Genomic DNA, 14,960 nt, shown 5'->3' on the forward strand with positions numbered 1-14,960 from the left:
CCCTACACGTACACATTCCTCTTAAAACAAACTCGAAGTGTTGTTTTTAATGTATTGTATTATAGAGAATAAAAATATAAAAGTATATTAAATACCAGTATTGTAAGACATTGTATCATTGTGTATTTGCAATAATAGCACTCTTATATAGTAATGTAAAAAAATAAGGTCAATGAAATAAGGGCTCAATTAAAATCTGTTTCTTTCACATGAAGGTTAAATAAAAATTGTACCAGGCACGGCTTTTTAATGTCCCGGGGCTACAGGGGGGTTAACTGATACATAAGGTGAAAAAAATAATTTTAATAATTAAGAAATTAGAAATATATTTTAGGCAATCTCATGGGGTATATTCCACGGAAGAGGCGGGACTTCCGTGTTTTTGCACATCAGCTTTGATTCCGGTTCAGGGTTGCTACGTGTGGGCCGCGTTCCAACACTAGCATCAGCCACCCCTGCCCTCCCCAACCGTGTGCTCCCGTGATGGGCGGGAGCGCACAGGGCGTTTCAGCTCTCTGAAGTGCTTCGGACAACTGACAGACACACTCGCACACGTCGACTGGAACGCACAACCGAGGGGCACAAGTCGAGAGCACAAGTATCGGGACGCGGTCCGCACGTTGCGAAGCGCAACCGAAATCAAAGCTGATGTGCAAAAACACAGAAGTCGGAAGTCCCCCCTCTTCCGTGGCATATACCCCATACAAATGCTGGAGGTGTAATGCTGCATTCGAGGATTATCGGAAGTTGGACTTTTCCGAGTTCAAACCAGTAAGTGTGTACGGGAACGCTTCTTTGAACTCAGAAATTCCACTTGCAAGTCGAAAAAAAAGACCCCGACTTCACCGACGGACAAGTGACGTTACTCTACAGTTATGCCCCCTTTCAAAACACACACCGCGAATGGTAAAACACAACTTAAGTATAAAACTAAATAGCTTTCTTCATTCATAAATATTCACCATAACCTTACGTAACAGTATGCTATGGAGTAACAGGAGTTTCAAAATTAATAGGAAATACAAAAACAATCCATAAAAGAGAACATCAATCAATAAAAGAGAACATTTACAAAAGCAGTTATATAAAGATATTCAATAAAAGAGAATATTTCCTAATGCAAACATACAACGTCATTCAATAAAAACATTTACAAATACAGACATACAACGGCATTCAATAAAAGAACATTTACAAATACAGACATACAAAGGCATTCAATAAAAAAGAACATTTATTCCTATTAATTGAGTGCCAAAAGGAAATACAAAGACAATCAATAAAAGAGTACATTTACAGATCCAGACATACATAGGCATTCAATAAAATTTTACAAAAGCAGTCATATAAAGACAATCCATAAAAGAGAACATTAAAAAATGCTTTCCCCATTTGGCTTTTGCTTATTCCGTTTTGTTTTTGCATGGACTTGAATGCCTCACATCTCGGAAAAACAAATGCCCCGCCCATAGCAATGGCCTTGGGCGGACCAGTTGTTTTTACGAATACGTGCTTGTCAAGACTGTCTGAAGTGGTTTTTGGAAAAGTAAAAAAAAAAAAAAAGCCCCGCCCCTAGACTAGGTGATACCCGATCACACGATTCCCCACGGTTGCTTTCTCTTTTATTGATTGTCTTTGTATTTCCTATTAATTTTGGAACTCCTATAACTCTATCGAGTCACAGGAGCGCCAAAATTAATCAAAATAAATGTTCTTTTTTTATTGAATGCCGTTGTATGTCTGCATTAGTAAATATTCTCTTTTATTGAATGTCTTTATATAGCTGATTTAGTAAATTTTCTCTTTTATTGACTGATGTTCTCTTTTATGGATTGTGTTTGTATTTCCTATTAATTTTGGCACTCCTGTGACTCCATTGTATGCCAGTATCTCCCTGCATTAAAATTATACGGTGATCTACTGAACTCTATGGAATGCTTATGAAATAAGATAAAGACAATACATGAAGCAAAATTGCAAGAAGGTAAGTTTGCTGGAGGTCAAAATGAGTTTTAAGAACCAAAATTAAAACAAAAAGTTTACCACTATCCACCATTTTGGTTGTTTACTTTCGCCTCGAACGTTTTCAAGTCGGAACTTGGAAAAACCAACTCGGATATATCTGAATTCCGACCATCCTCGAATGCAGCATATGGCCCCAGTCCTTAAATGGTACCTAAATATCCATCCATCCATACATTTTCTTGACCGCTTATTCCTCACAAGGGTCGCGGGGGGTGCTGGCGCCTATCTCAGCTGGCTCTGGGCAGTAGGCGGGGGACACCCTGGACTGGTCGCCAGCCAATCGCAGGGCACACAGAGACGAACAACCATCCACAATCACACGCACAGCTAGGGACAATTCAGAGCACCCAATTAACCTGCCATGCATGTCTTTGGAATGTGGGAGGAGACCGGAGTACCCGGAGAAGACCCACGCGGGCACGGGGAGAACATGCAAACTCCACCCAGGAAGGCCGGAGCCTGGATGGTACCTAAATAAATATTTGAAAACATTTCTAGGGCCATGAAGTTCACAAGGAGAGTGTGCTGCCACTTTGACATCAATTTCAGTCGACAGTACTTTGCTACATCTTTGGATAGCTAAAAACGGGTGTCTTAGTCGTTGAGCTTTTTATTAAAAAAAAGCAAAGAAAAAAAAAAGCACAATATTAATGAGAATACCGTGTTTAGACTGTGTGTGTGTGTGTGGGGGGGGGGGGGGGGGTCATTTTACGTTTTATCGCAAAGAAAATTTTCCATGTGACTTCCATTTTAAATACAGTAACAAAGCATTTGTACTTACCTTCCACAATTTACCATTTACTGCCACCAGCAATTATTTTGCATATTTAAAGATAATACACCACTAATGTGGCATATTTGTACCATATTTAATAGATTTACAGCTCTTTCTTATGTGTTTATATTTGTGTTGTTTGGGCAGACAGCGGGGTGTAAACCTCACCAATGGGGGTTGTTCCATGACCACAGACCACCATAAACAGTACTGCATATTGGATTTTTATCCAAGGAACCTGATTCTTCCTTGAGTATATCTGATTCTAAGCATTTTTTTTCCTTTTTATGCTTCCATGATGCATAGCAAAATTGTTTCACTCGAGGGTAAAATAAATAAATAAATAAATAAATCTGTGTCAATTGAGCCATGCAATGTAAATCCAACCTGTATCAAATCATACGTAAAATAAAAGCAGATATTTCTATTTAGGTTCTCTAACACTTTTCCTATTGTTTTAACTACAGTAAACAAACAAACAAACAAACAAAAAATAAAAAATAAAAATACTAAAAATTGGAGCTGGCGCTAATTGGGCAGATACTATATCATATGTATGAATGCTGTGTATTACACTTCTATTTGTGGTGGAATGACCTATTTTGTAACCAGGACAACAATTCAAACTATTTGTTTCATCCAACAACAAACAGCCTCAGAATCATATATAATTATTTATTGTTGATAACTGAGAGGTCATAATAGTCATGATAGAGCCACATGGGATCGTTTATCACTGCCTTATCATCTTTACTCAGACTCATTACACAACCATAATAAAGCGTGACTTAATCACAAGCAAACTGCTCTCTGGAATAATTGCTCCCCGCTGATGAATATGATGTGAAACAGACATGGACTGCAGATTGAACGCTCCAACAACTGTGAGAGGATTACACTTAAAATTAAGTGAATTAAATGAATATAATGGTTGTACAGTTACGGTTGTATGTCCTATTTGTTTTGGTTTTCTGCTTATATAATGGTAGACCTTCATATAGCAAGGAAGAAGTACTTCCCTCTCAATAAGGATGTAGTAGAACCATATGATTTTCCTCAGCCAATCAAAAAATGGTCAAGATAAACCAGACACCCTGGACTGGTCATCAGTCCTTTGCACATACAGGTATATACAACAAAGACAAACCATAAAACACATCTATGGATGATTTAGTCGTCGATGAACCTAAGAAACACAATTTTGAAATGTGTACCTGGAGTAAATCCACATAAGCAACATGAAAGCTCCACAGAGAAAGGTCAAAGCCTGTATTCAAATCCCAGCCTCAGAACCGTGAGGCGGCTGTGCTATAATCCACTTTAAAGCACAATGCTGCGGCTCCTATTAGGTATATACTTTTATAATCCAAAAATCTTTGACAACAGCCCCATGTATATGCCTACCTATTACTACAATAATTAACATTCCTGGATGCTGTTTTATGGTGACAATAAAACCCAGACTTTATTCAGATTGTTCCAATCTTTACACATGACAGACATAATAAATGTAGGCTGAAGGATATTGAAGTGCAACCTTCTCTGCCGCTGTAATGAAGCACCGCGTGTCCAATCACTGTTTTTTTTTTTCAATGAGCAAATACACTCAGGCAATGAAAAAGTAACAAGGGCTGCTCGCCATGGCGCTGTTGTAGTGATGCCTCCATAGTCTGTCGGACCTTTGTGAGTCCTAACAGGGAAAATGCCACCCGCCCTAAAATACGAGCATGTCGTAGCGTCAGTATAACATATCTTTTCAGTTTCACTAAATACATTTTACAATGAAATAGATGTAATTTTCGAGGCGAGATGATTGTAATATTTATGCAATGTTTCTAAGTAGAAATTCAATTTTACAAGAGACTCCTGAAGGTAGCATACGGTCCTCAGCTGGTTATCATATTTTTTACGCCCCTGGTCTGCTCTACGTCGCCTACATGCTTCTGAGACAACAAACGTAGCGTACAGGTAAATAAATAAGCATTTATAAGCTTAAACCTGCTCGCTTTTAGTGCACAAATGCGCGTTTAGAGGTGACAATTGACTCGATAGTAAAAGCGGTACACTGCATATCAATTTCCGTGCGTGAACGCTCAATCTAAACACATAGGCTACTATTACTATTTTGATTTTTTTTTTCTTGAACAACAATAATAATAGCCTTTTATACGATCTTTTTATATAACGAGCGTGTGCGCAAAATGATACCTGGCTGCCATTCTGCAACACTTGTTTGTAGTAGCATTTGGAAATGATCACATTCTCTCATTTGTTGTTTTTAACAACATTTTTAAAATCAATTCTGTGTGGCATCGCAACGTCATACATAGAGTATGACACCCAGGCATTACACGCCAATGCAATTCCCAACAATTGACGCATTAATGTCCGTTTTAAGGTTAACACAGACTAAATTTAACAACAATTATCATCCATCCATCCATTTTCTTGACCGCTTATTCCTCACAAGGGTCGCGGGACAACAATTATCATTTTTATGTATTTTTTTTTTCCATTTAACTAAGCATTATTGATTTATTGTAAGTATACTCCGTTTATTTGCACGTGTCCACCGATCATAGTATAAAATGAAAAAGGTCACATTGTCATGACAATATTTGTATTTTGTGTGTGTGTGGTAGCTAATATACATTGAGGCTAGCTCCAACAACGTTGACAAATATTAATGTCAACACACTGGAAAACCTCAATTTATGTTGTATGTTTGACTGAAATGATCAATTGACTGACAAATCAATAATTAATGACAGTAAAATGATATTCTGTTCTCATGTGTCCATCCAACTTGGTGGCATGTATGACTAAATGACCCAAACAGATGCTTCTCCTTTTCTCCGGTGACACCGATAATCCCATCAGGGCGATTTGTCTCTGTAGCAGTGCCCATCAAGTGAGAGGTCAAAGGTAAACCTCATGTACATGGATGTGTTTGTCAGATAGAGGGGGCGACATGACTCTGACCAGAGGCTCCTTCACCTACGCCACTGGAGAGGAGTACCATGGGGAGTGGAAAGAAGGCAAGTGAACGTTCTCAATTGTCTACTTTCTCTCTCTTGTTTCTTGAGTTTGGGTGAGAGGCAGGTTACACACCGGACTGGTCGCCAGCCAACTGCACAAGACTTATCTAGACAAACAATCATTCACACTCGCATTCACAGCTATAGACAGTTAGTCTTCAGAGAACCTATAATACTACAGTAAATATAAATTCATTAGAATTACACTACATACTACATAGCCTCTGCTCGCTTAATGCTACACACAATAGGAAACACCATAGGCATGCGGGCTAACAATTAGCATCTACAGTCCCCCTCCATATGTATTGGAACGGTCCTTTGTTTTCATTGTATACTGACATTTGGGTTTCAGATCATAAGATGTATATCAGACAAAAGTTCTAAATTCCATCTTTTATTTCACAGTATTTTATTGTAAATTACTGACTTCTTTCCTGGGTGGTGCTCTCGTCAGAGTTGCATCTTGGAGCACATTTAAATCTTAGTCTAGATTTTACCTTGAAGCAGAATCACAAATTCCTCGTGAAGTCTTGTTTTGGACACTGTGAGGTATCATGGGATAGCAAGAGCATTCCTCGGCTGATTCCTAAAGCAGAAATCCCTGCTAAATATCAGCTGGATTAGAGTACAGTTAATTCCCGTCACACAGGAGGCAGATGGGACTTCTAATTTACTGCTAAACCTTTAGCTCACAGTGGGGAGGTGCAGGGGGAAGTTTACAGTGATTCACGTGACGTCACATGTGCTGTAAAATGATGTCTATAATTCTTTAGAATTGAGTTATTTAGATGAAAACATGCCATGTTCATGTTATTAACTCATTCAATCCCAAATACGTATAAATACGTTTTTAATACTTTCTCATTCACTTCCAAAAACGTATTTATACGTTTTTTGTTTGTTTTTTATGTTTTTTATGCGATAGCAAACAGAAGGCTTTAATATAGCTTCTGAACTGAAGAGGTCGCTTAAAGCAATGGTAGTATTACAAAAAAAACGGCCATCTGGTGACAGAAGAGTATAAGAGATCAGCCAGGACCATGTTCCAACAAGCTTTTTTTCCCCCAGTTTTTTTCCCCCTAATCTTTCTTTTAGTAGGTGTCCATGTTTTTATAGCACTAGAACATAAAATTTGTTGTTTCTGTGGGCCTTGCAAAATCAATCCAAATCCAGTCAAACAGCCGGTTGTTTCAGTCAAAATGGCTGGGAGTGAAAGAGTTAAGATTATTTCTTTGTTCCTTCTGCTGGTTTTCCAGGTCGGAGGCATGGCGTCGGCCAGCTCAAGTTCCAGGATGGAACCTGTTTCTCAGGGCAGTTTGAGGACGGCCTCTTCCACGGTGCCGGAGTCCTGCTCTTTACAGATGGATCCAGGTGCGCAAGCAAGAGGAAGGCGCTTTGTACTAATTCAGACTACCCGTGACCTCTTCATCTTGAATCTTGTTGTTTTATCGCGCTGGCAGGTACGAAGGAGAGTTTGCACACGGAAAGTTCCAGGGCCTGGGCATCTTCAGTCGGTTCGACGGCATGAAGTTTGAGGGAGAATTCAAAGACGGGCGTGTGGAGGGATACGGTAAGTCCAACGCTACACTGTCACATCTGGTCATTGTGCTCGAACGTCATGAGCTCCGTCTGCCTTCAGGACTGTTGACGTTCCCGCACGGAACACACGGCATTCCACGGAATGAGGGCTTGTTCCAAAACCACAAACTCCAAAGGCGAGAAAAGTGCCCCGGCGTGGTGCAAAGGGCGCAGGCGTCGGCCACCAACGCTCGCAGTATCGCTCTTTGACTCTGACTAACCTCGACATCAATGTCATGTTTTTTACTTGTTCTAGGAGTGCCTCAGGGAGGTAAACTCTGCCCTCTCATGCTCCTATTTCTTCAATGTCCTCATCACTTCATTTGAACTATGGATTTACAAAGTGCACAAACTTATAACAGCAAGTTTTCTTTACAGCACGCACTCGTTTACAGTGTGTTAGCGGGCTAATAGTTAGCTAGCCAAAATGCTAAGAAAGAGAATAGATAGAGCTTATTTACACATTAGCCTATGAGACCTGTAGTATAAAGGATCAAAGGTCAAGAAAGAAAGCATAATTTAACAGAACTGAGTAAATTCGTAATAAGGTTATAATACTACAAAGAAATAATTTTATAACAATAAAGTCTTAATTTTACAGCAATAAAGTAATAACATTAAATGATGATGTCATGAAATAATGATAAAGCCGTCTTTTCATGCCCAGTGTACTTGTGCGCAAGGGTGGAGTTTTCTTTCTTTTGGTATTTTGACGGACTTGTTTGACATCCAATGGAATAGGCTCCCCTCATTCCCTTTTAAATTCAGCGCACGAGAGAGGTGTGCGGTCTACCTGGCGTGCAGGAGATCAGCATGCGCAAAGTAAAAGGAACTACAAAAAGATTTCCACTTGCAGATGATGTAAAGATGGCCGCTGTGGAGTCGGAACAGCCCCCTTTTCAAGCCACAGTTGTTCCACAGTCAAATGGGATGCTTTTAAATGTATTGATAATAATAGTTGGTTCAATTGATAGATTTCTACAATGATTCAGAGGGACTGAAACATTTAATACACCAAAATCACGTTACGCCACCTGCGCCACAACTTAGACCTGCTTTCGTACATGCAAGTTGTACATGCCAAAGGTCTGAATTTTATCCAGAAAAAAGATCTGCCATTTTACAAGGGAGCATATTTGAAAAATATATTTTTGGTGAATTTATGGGGGACAGCACGGTGGATGACTCGTTAGCACGTCCGCCTCCCAGTTCTGAGGACTTGGGTTCGAGTCCAGGCTCCGGCCTGGGTGGAGTTTGCATGTTCTCCCCGTGCCCGCGTGGGTCTTCTCCGGGTACTCCGGTCTCCTCCCACACTCCAAAGACATGCATGGCAGAATAATTGGGCGCTCCGAATTGTCCCTAGGTGTGCTTTTGAGTGTGGATGGTTGTTCGTCCCCGTGTGCCCTGCGATTGGCTGGCAACCACCCCCGCCTACTGCCCAGAGCCAGCTGAGATAGGCGCCAGCACCCCCGTGACCCTTGTGAGGAATAAGTGGTCAAGAGAAAATGGATGGATGAATTTAAGGGGATTTTTTTTTTAAAGATAAATTGTAAATTAAAATTTTACAATTTTCTGAAAAAAAGTCCTAAAATCCATTATTATTTTTTTAATAATCACACTTTATTTTTTGTATTTTTTCTCACAAGTTCTTTACAGCATGGCCTCTAATAGTCATGCATACTTCAGTAAAAAAAACAATTTGACTTTCACTTACATATTTATTAATTCGACCTAACTGCAAATGATGCCCTGCAATAGAGTTCCTCCTTTTAATTATTACTAGCGTTGTTCCGATACCGTTTTTTTGGCCCCCGATACCGATACCCAGGTTTGCAGTATCGGCCGATACCGATACCATACCGATACTTAAGTTTTTTTTTTTCCCTCAACATGAAAAAGCCGTCCTGCTATTGGTTCAGAGCATTCAAGGGCCAATAGGATATCTTAGATCAGCATGTAGTGAACATGTCACATTCCAGTGAATGTTGTGCACGAGCAAGACACAAGATGCTGCATCCAAAATCCTATATTAGCATTGGAATTAATGGTATCGGCATGTTACTTGTGAGTATACTCACTGATACCGATACCACTGTTTTAATGCAGTATCGGCGCCTCTGCCGATACCAGTATCGGTATCGGAACAACACTAATTATTACCAAGAGGGGATTGTTGTTCAATATAGAATGTAAACCAGTGAGGTTTTTTTTTGTTTGTTTTATTATTACATAAATGCAGAAAATAATACCCAAACCTTATGATCTCCATGACGTAATGGGGTGTTGTTTTTACATTGCATAGGTTTAATTATTATATATTGAATGAACTGAAATACAGTGCACTTAAACACTGCAGTGACATCATCTCATATTGTTCGAGGAATGCATTTGCTTCTTTTCACTTTTGCCTTAAAGACATTTTTTGGGTACAACAAGCTCATGTCATCATCCGTGGCTCCTCCTCTGCATCATTGGCATCATCAGCGCGAGTGTGCGTGTCACACTAATGGATTTGTGGTGCTTATTTGAAGGCTGCCTTCACTTTGACAGACATGTTGCTAAGCTGCGACTGCGGAGATCCGAGCAGCACTCACTCAAGGCTCTGTGGAAAAGACTGCAGAGAGGATTTCATTGTAGCCTACGTTGTTCACCACAATAGACTCACTGCTTATCCAGATATCTTCAAACTTGATGTAGTAAAAAAAAAAAAAAAATGCATTTATTCCAGGACCTAAACTGAGGCAGCTGAACGACTTTATGTACAGTTTGTGTGTGTTTTTGTGAGGTGCACAGTGATTGTATTGACTTGGACCTACTGTACTGTATATCAGATACATTAAGACGTGATGCACACAGGCCACATCTCACAACTAGTGTGTGATTACAAATAGGCCTTAAAAAGTGTTGGTACATGTTTTGCGGTTGCCTGCTTCCAACCTCCAACCAAAGAGACAATCCTGTGATACAATAATGGAAGCGTGAATCATAACTGGAGATACACAAGTGATGAGACAAAAATGACAAATCATTGCGGACACAAATGAGATGTGACATCAGATTTTAGCTGTAAATGTTCTCCAAGTGTCTTGTATATTATTGTTGTACCCATTACAGCTATAATTTATGAGGGTAAAAAATAAATAAATAAATAAAAAGTTTGCTTGCTTTGAATTCTGCCTATTAGTAGCATTATAGTGCTGCAGAGTAAATTTGTAAAGATTGGGTTGGAAAAATGCAGAGCGGTGCATCTTTCCAAAAGTGCACCGGGATCATTTAATATTCTCTCTGTATGTACAATGTGTGCTACAGTATATGTTTTTGTTTTTATATCATTTTATTTGATAATTTTTTGTTTGAGTGTGTTACCAACAACAAGAAAAAGAAGCATGTATGGTGCTTAATAATGCCGTGCCTCTCCAGACATTCACCTCCTATAGGCAAATATCGTCATGGTTACACCTTCCATTATTTTGATTTATTTTTTACAGTAACACATAATGTGACTTTGAGAGAAAAATGCTGGACAGAAACATATGTGACACATATAAAGGGATGTTCAATAAAGTCTTGTCTTGAAAAGACGTTTGGTTTTGGCTGCATATTTTAGTATGATTTTGTATGTATGTATTCTATACAAATATTTATTAGTAGGCTATTGATCTACTATCTATTCTATCTATTAGTTCTATCTATTAGTTCTATTCTCTATCTATTAGTTCTATTAGTGCTGTCAAGAAATAATTTTCTAACTAATTAATCACATAATTTTCTGTAATAATTTAATTTTTCTACTTCTACTCCAGACTGAGAATTAGAATAGAATTGCAACAGCATAGCAGTGAATAAAACTGCTTTTTCTTTATATATATATATATATATATATATATATATATATATATATATATATATATATATATATATATATATATATATATATATATGTGTATGTATGTATGTAGGCCTATATGTGTTTTCTAACAGTTACTCCAAGGCTGTGTGGATGAGCAGACATGTGTTGACACAGTGACCAAGCCTCTAGTTATTGTATAACCAAGTCAGCGGGGTGAAGTAGAAAGCAGCTGCAGCCATTTTAGCCACACTGGACGTGAACCTTCCGTCATGTTGGAGACTTCAGGATCATTAGAGGACTCCCCGACAGGTATTTACACTCCTTTTCATCACATTTCATTTTAATTACCTGGCTATAAATCATGCCATTCAGCCTTCTTTGTTTTAAGTTCTCTGTGAAAACAAACAAATGCAGTACAATGTTGCATTTGTTGTTTCGAAAATAAAAGTGCTCCACTAGTGTGTGTTGGAGGTATCGTTACGTTACCATGGTGACCCTCAAGCGGTTGAGTGTACAAATAGAAGACCCCCAGGATGTTTCCCCAATGTTGCCTGATGCGGCAGAGCCGAAAGTGACGTCGCCTGACGCAAACAAAGAAGCAATGCCATGCAGAGACTTTTTTATCAGCAGGTAATACAACACAAAGAAAAAAAATCCATCAATTTTTCAATCTTCCTCGCATATTTTTATAGTTAGTATAGTTTCTTGAGCCAAACTGAACTGTTAAAAAAAAAAAAAAGAAAAAAAAAAGAAAAGTTTCCCTACCACAGCTCGACTGTATTTTGACTGTGCTGGTGTCAAGTGAGTGTACCTTTTTGTTGACTGTACACTCTCATGATTTAATAATGTGGTGATGTCACCCAGGACTGAGAATGCTGTCCTCAGTGTGCTTCTACTTGTTGGATGCTACTCTGCTATTCTGATTCCCGCATATTTCCCTTTGCATAAATTCGCCATTACTGATGAACAGTATCACAAACGGGAGGTGCGTATTGGACAAACACACATAAACGCACATTTCCACTGTATCATTCCACTCTCCTTTTCCTCAGGAGGTGTTGAACCGTTCGGCCTGGCTGCTGTCAAGCCGGTGTCATCGTCGCTGGTGCGTGGAGCGCCTGAAGCGGCTGCCATGCGCCTCGGCCCTGACCGACATCCCCGTGTTCCTGCAGCAAGAAGGCAGTGCGGCCTTTTGGGACACGCCCCCTCCTTTGGGGCTCCAGGGGAGCCGAGAGCATCTGGCCCGGGCTCTGGCCTCTCTGCCTCAGCCCGGCCCGCCTCGGTCCCTGCGGCGAGATGGCGGCTGCAGAAGATGCGTGGTGGTGGGCAGCGGAGGGATCCTCCACGGGAGCCATCTTGGATCTCATATAGATCAGTATGACGTCATCATCAGGTGTGTTGACAACGACAGCACAAGCATGTTTAACTGAGGAGTTATTGGAAGAATATTCATTATAATAACATATAGATAACTGTACTGAGTGATTCTTTAACGTCCCACGAGAGGGAGCCAACGTAGCACACTTTTGTCATTGATTGACATTATTCAGGATGAACAACGCTCCAGTGCTTGGCTATGAGCGAGACGCTGGTTCTCGCACAACAATCCGCTTGATGTATCCAGAGGGAGCACCCAGCTCCGCTGATGAATACAACAAGACCTCCATCGTTGCTCTTGTGGTCTTCAAGAGTCTCGACCTGGACTGGCTAACCTCTGTCATCGCCAAACAACCTCTGGTGGGAATGCACCAACTGAACCAGGAGCGTTAAATAAAATTAACACAATCACATGTTTCGCAGGGGTTCTGGTCCAAGTTGTGGTTCTGGAAGGAGGTGGTAGATGATATTCCCCTGAGAGCAGAGAACTTCCGGATCCTCCATCCGGAGATTATACGTAAGACTGGAGAAGTCCTGCAGAAATATTCACAAAAACAAGGAAATGTGAGTACAATATTTTGTTACTGAGAGGATGTAGCAGTAGTTGATAGTGAGCATGTGTTGTGTTGAAGTCAATGGTACCCACGCTGGGGGCTGGCGCTGTGGTGATGGCTCTGCAGCTGTGTGACCACGTCAGCCTGGCAGGCTTCGGGTACAACATGCAGAACCCTCATGCTCCTCTTCACTACTACGAGACCATACGCATGGCCGCCATGAAGGCTCAAGTGAGTCCACCCCAGTTCTTTGTACATCACATTACAGGTATATTACATAGTGCATTGCACCTTACAGGAGGTTGGCATGTTTCGCTGCCCTCTTTCTGTTATGGATACCCGAAGGAGAAGAACTTTGTGAATGTAGTTATCCTCGGGTGGTGCTTGCAGCTAATGTCGGACCCAACAGGCCAACCGCCACTTACCTTCCATGGCTGTTGTTGCTGAATCCCGTGATTCGGGTTCCCGCCACTTGTCACCCTGTGCTTTGCTCTCGCTTAGTTTGGCTAGCTTCTATCGCTAGCCTCTTGTTAGCCGCTCCAGCGAGCTCTTGCTCGCCACTCATCGATCCCACCAGCCCCTGCTCAAATGCTAACCGATGCGAAGTGTGGTCTTTTCATGAGGCACTGTAGGGCACGTGCTTCGTTGCATTCTATTAGTTCACCGCTAGATGGCACTAAATCCTACAAAGTACTTAACATTTTTGAGCTGTAAAAAATTTGAAGACAACCCAAATGCACTTTTTTCTTTGTATAAACACAAATTTTGCAATCTTCTTTTAAAAAATACTAATTAGCTCAGTATAATTTAATGTAGATACATAATTTAGCTTACTTCTTTGCAAATATACACTTTCTCATCAACTCAATTTTGGTTCACATGGAGGATTTTTTTTTTTTTTTTAAACATGGAAGATTTTAATGCACATCCAATATACACTGGGGGGGGGGGGGAATAACGTTCTATATTTTTCTGACCAACTTGTTGAATTTTGGTTTACATCCAGAATTTTGTCTTTTGTCACTAAAATCCATTGACATATTCATAAAAATATATACTGTAAATAAATAAATACATTAATTAAAAATAAAGACTTCACAATTTCCCACAAGCTCCAACCCAGGCACACGCAAGAGTTGGGTGCAATTGTGTGCTGATCCATTGTTTGGCCTTGGAGGAGGTGAGTGCTCTACTTTGTGTGCTATTGTACCTGCAGGTGGTTCATGACGTCAGCTCTGAGAAGCTCTTTCTGAGGGAGCTGGTGGCAGCTGGCGCCGTCAGCGACCTCACAGGAGCGCTGTGAAGCGGATGCTCAGACGCTGACAATAACATGAACTCAACACGTGCCCGCCTCCTCCCTCTTCTTCCCGCCGTCAGCCTATGATGATGATGATGGTGGTGAGAAGATGCTGACGATGATGTTCGATGTTAGTGTGGCCATGCAGCTGATCTGCAACGGCAGGGACTGACCTTTTTTAAAGCACAACATCCTCGGGGTTTGTCAGAGAACTTGGCAGGTTCAGACAAGAAAGGTTAGAAGACAAGCTCAGACTATACCGGCTTGTCTTCACAGGAAGTGATATCATCATCCCGCACGTGTATGGGGTAATACTACCATCATACTGTGCCACTTATGGGCTTTATGGGCATTAATTAATCTGTTCCAGCAACCCAAAAAACACCAACAAAATTGTTTATAACCTATTTTTTTTTAAATAAGGTAATAAAAACAGTGCTCTACAGAAGTACTTCATAAAATC

The 14,960-nt window shown here is 40.4% G+C and overlaps 3 protein-coding genes across 6 annotated transcripts in view; 2 read left to right on the forward strand and 1 right to left on the reverse strand.

The window, feature by feature from the left end:
* The first annotated feature begins 4,674 nt into the window (after positions 1-4,674).
* On the forward strand, positions 4,675-11,102 carry morn4 (MORN repeat containing 4). Its single transcript, XM_077496307.1, has 5 exons — positions 4,675-4,768; positions 5,758-5,838; positions 7,098-7,212; positions 7,302-7,411; positions 7,481-11,102. The coding sequence occupies exons 2-5, from the start codon at positions 5,772-5,774 to the stop codon at positions 7,627-7,629; spliced, it is 441 nt and encodes a 146-aa protein (XP_077352433.1). The 5' UTR covers positions 4,675-4,768; positions 5,758-5,771; the 3' UTR covers positions 7,630-11,102.
* A 385-nt stretch (positions 11,103-11,487) lies between these two features.
* st3gal7 (ST3 beta-galactoside alpha-2,3-sialyltransferase 7) overlaps positions 11,488-14,960 on the forward strand; it is a 3,837-nt gene continuing 364 nt past the window's right edge. The window contains exons 1-8 of one of the 4 annotated variants that reach the window (XM_077495523.1): positions 11,488-11,578; positions 11,718-11,899; positions 12,134-12,254; positions 12,322-12,662; positions 12,820-13,006; positions 13,070-13,210; positions 13,279-13,431; positions 14,417-14,960. The exon at positions 14,417-14,960 is cut by the window's right edge and continues 364 nt beyond it. In XM_077495523.1, coding sequence (XP_077351649.1) covers positions 11,757-11,899; positions 12,134-12,254; positions 12,322-12,662; positions 12,820-13,006; positions 13,070-13,210; positions 13,279-13,431; positions 14,417-14,503 — 1,173 coding nt within the window. In that variant the 5' untranslated portion in view covers positions 11,488-11,578; positions 11,718-11,756 and the 3' untranslated portion in view covers positions 14,504-14,960. The other 3 variants (XM_077495521.1, XM_077495522.1, XM_077495524.1) reach the window with 3 other exon arrangements.
* The window catches only part of hps1 (HPS1 biogenesis of lysosomal organelles complex 3 subunit 1), a 14,821-nt gene continuing 11,732 nt past the window's right edge, over positions 11,872-14,960 (reverse strand). The window contains exon 18 of the mRNA XM_077495520.1: positions 11,872-14,960. This exon is cut by the window's right edge and continues 584 nt beyond it. The gene's annotated coding sequence lies outside the window, so the exon portion shown is untranslated.

The sequence above is a fragment of the Festucalex cinctus genome, chromosome 14, assembly GCF_051991245.1.
Source record: "Festucalex cinctus isolate MCC-2025b chromosome 14, RoL_Fcin_1.0, whole genome shotgun sequence".
Lineage (NCBI taxonomy): Eukaryota > Metazoa > Chordata > Actinopteri > Syngnathiformes > Syngnathidae > Festucalex > Festucalex cinctus.

Bases quoted from the DNA above. Each gene is read 5' to 3' on its own strand.
- morn4 (XM_077496307.1), top strand. From the start codon at position 5,772: ATGACTCTGACCAGAGGCTCCTTCACCTACGCCACTGGAGAGGAGTAC. The intron at 5,839-7,097 runs GCAAGTGAACGT...CTGGTTTTCCAG, and splicing joins CCATGGGGAGTGGAAAGAAG to GTCGGAGGCATGGCGTCGGC. The intron at 7,213-7,301 runs GTGCGCAAGCAA...TCGCGCTGGCAG, and splicing joins CTCTTTACAGATGGATCCAG to GTACGAAGGAGAGTTTGCAC.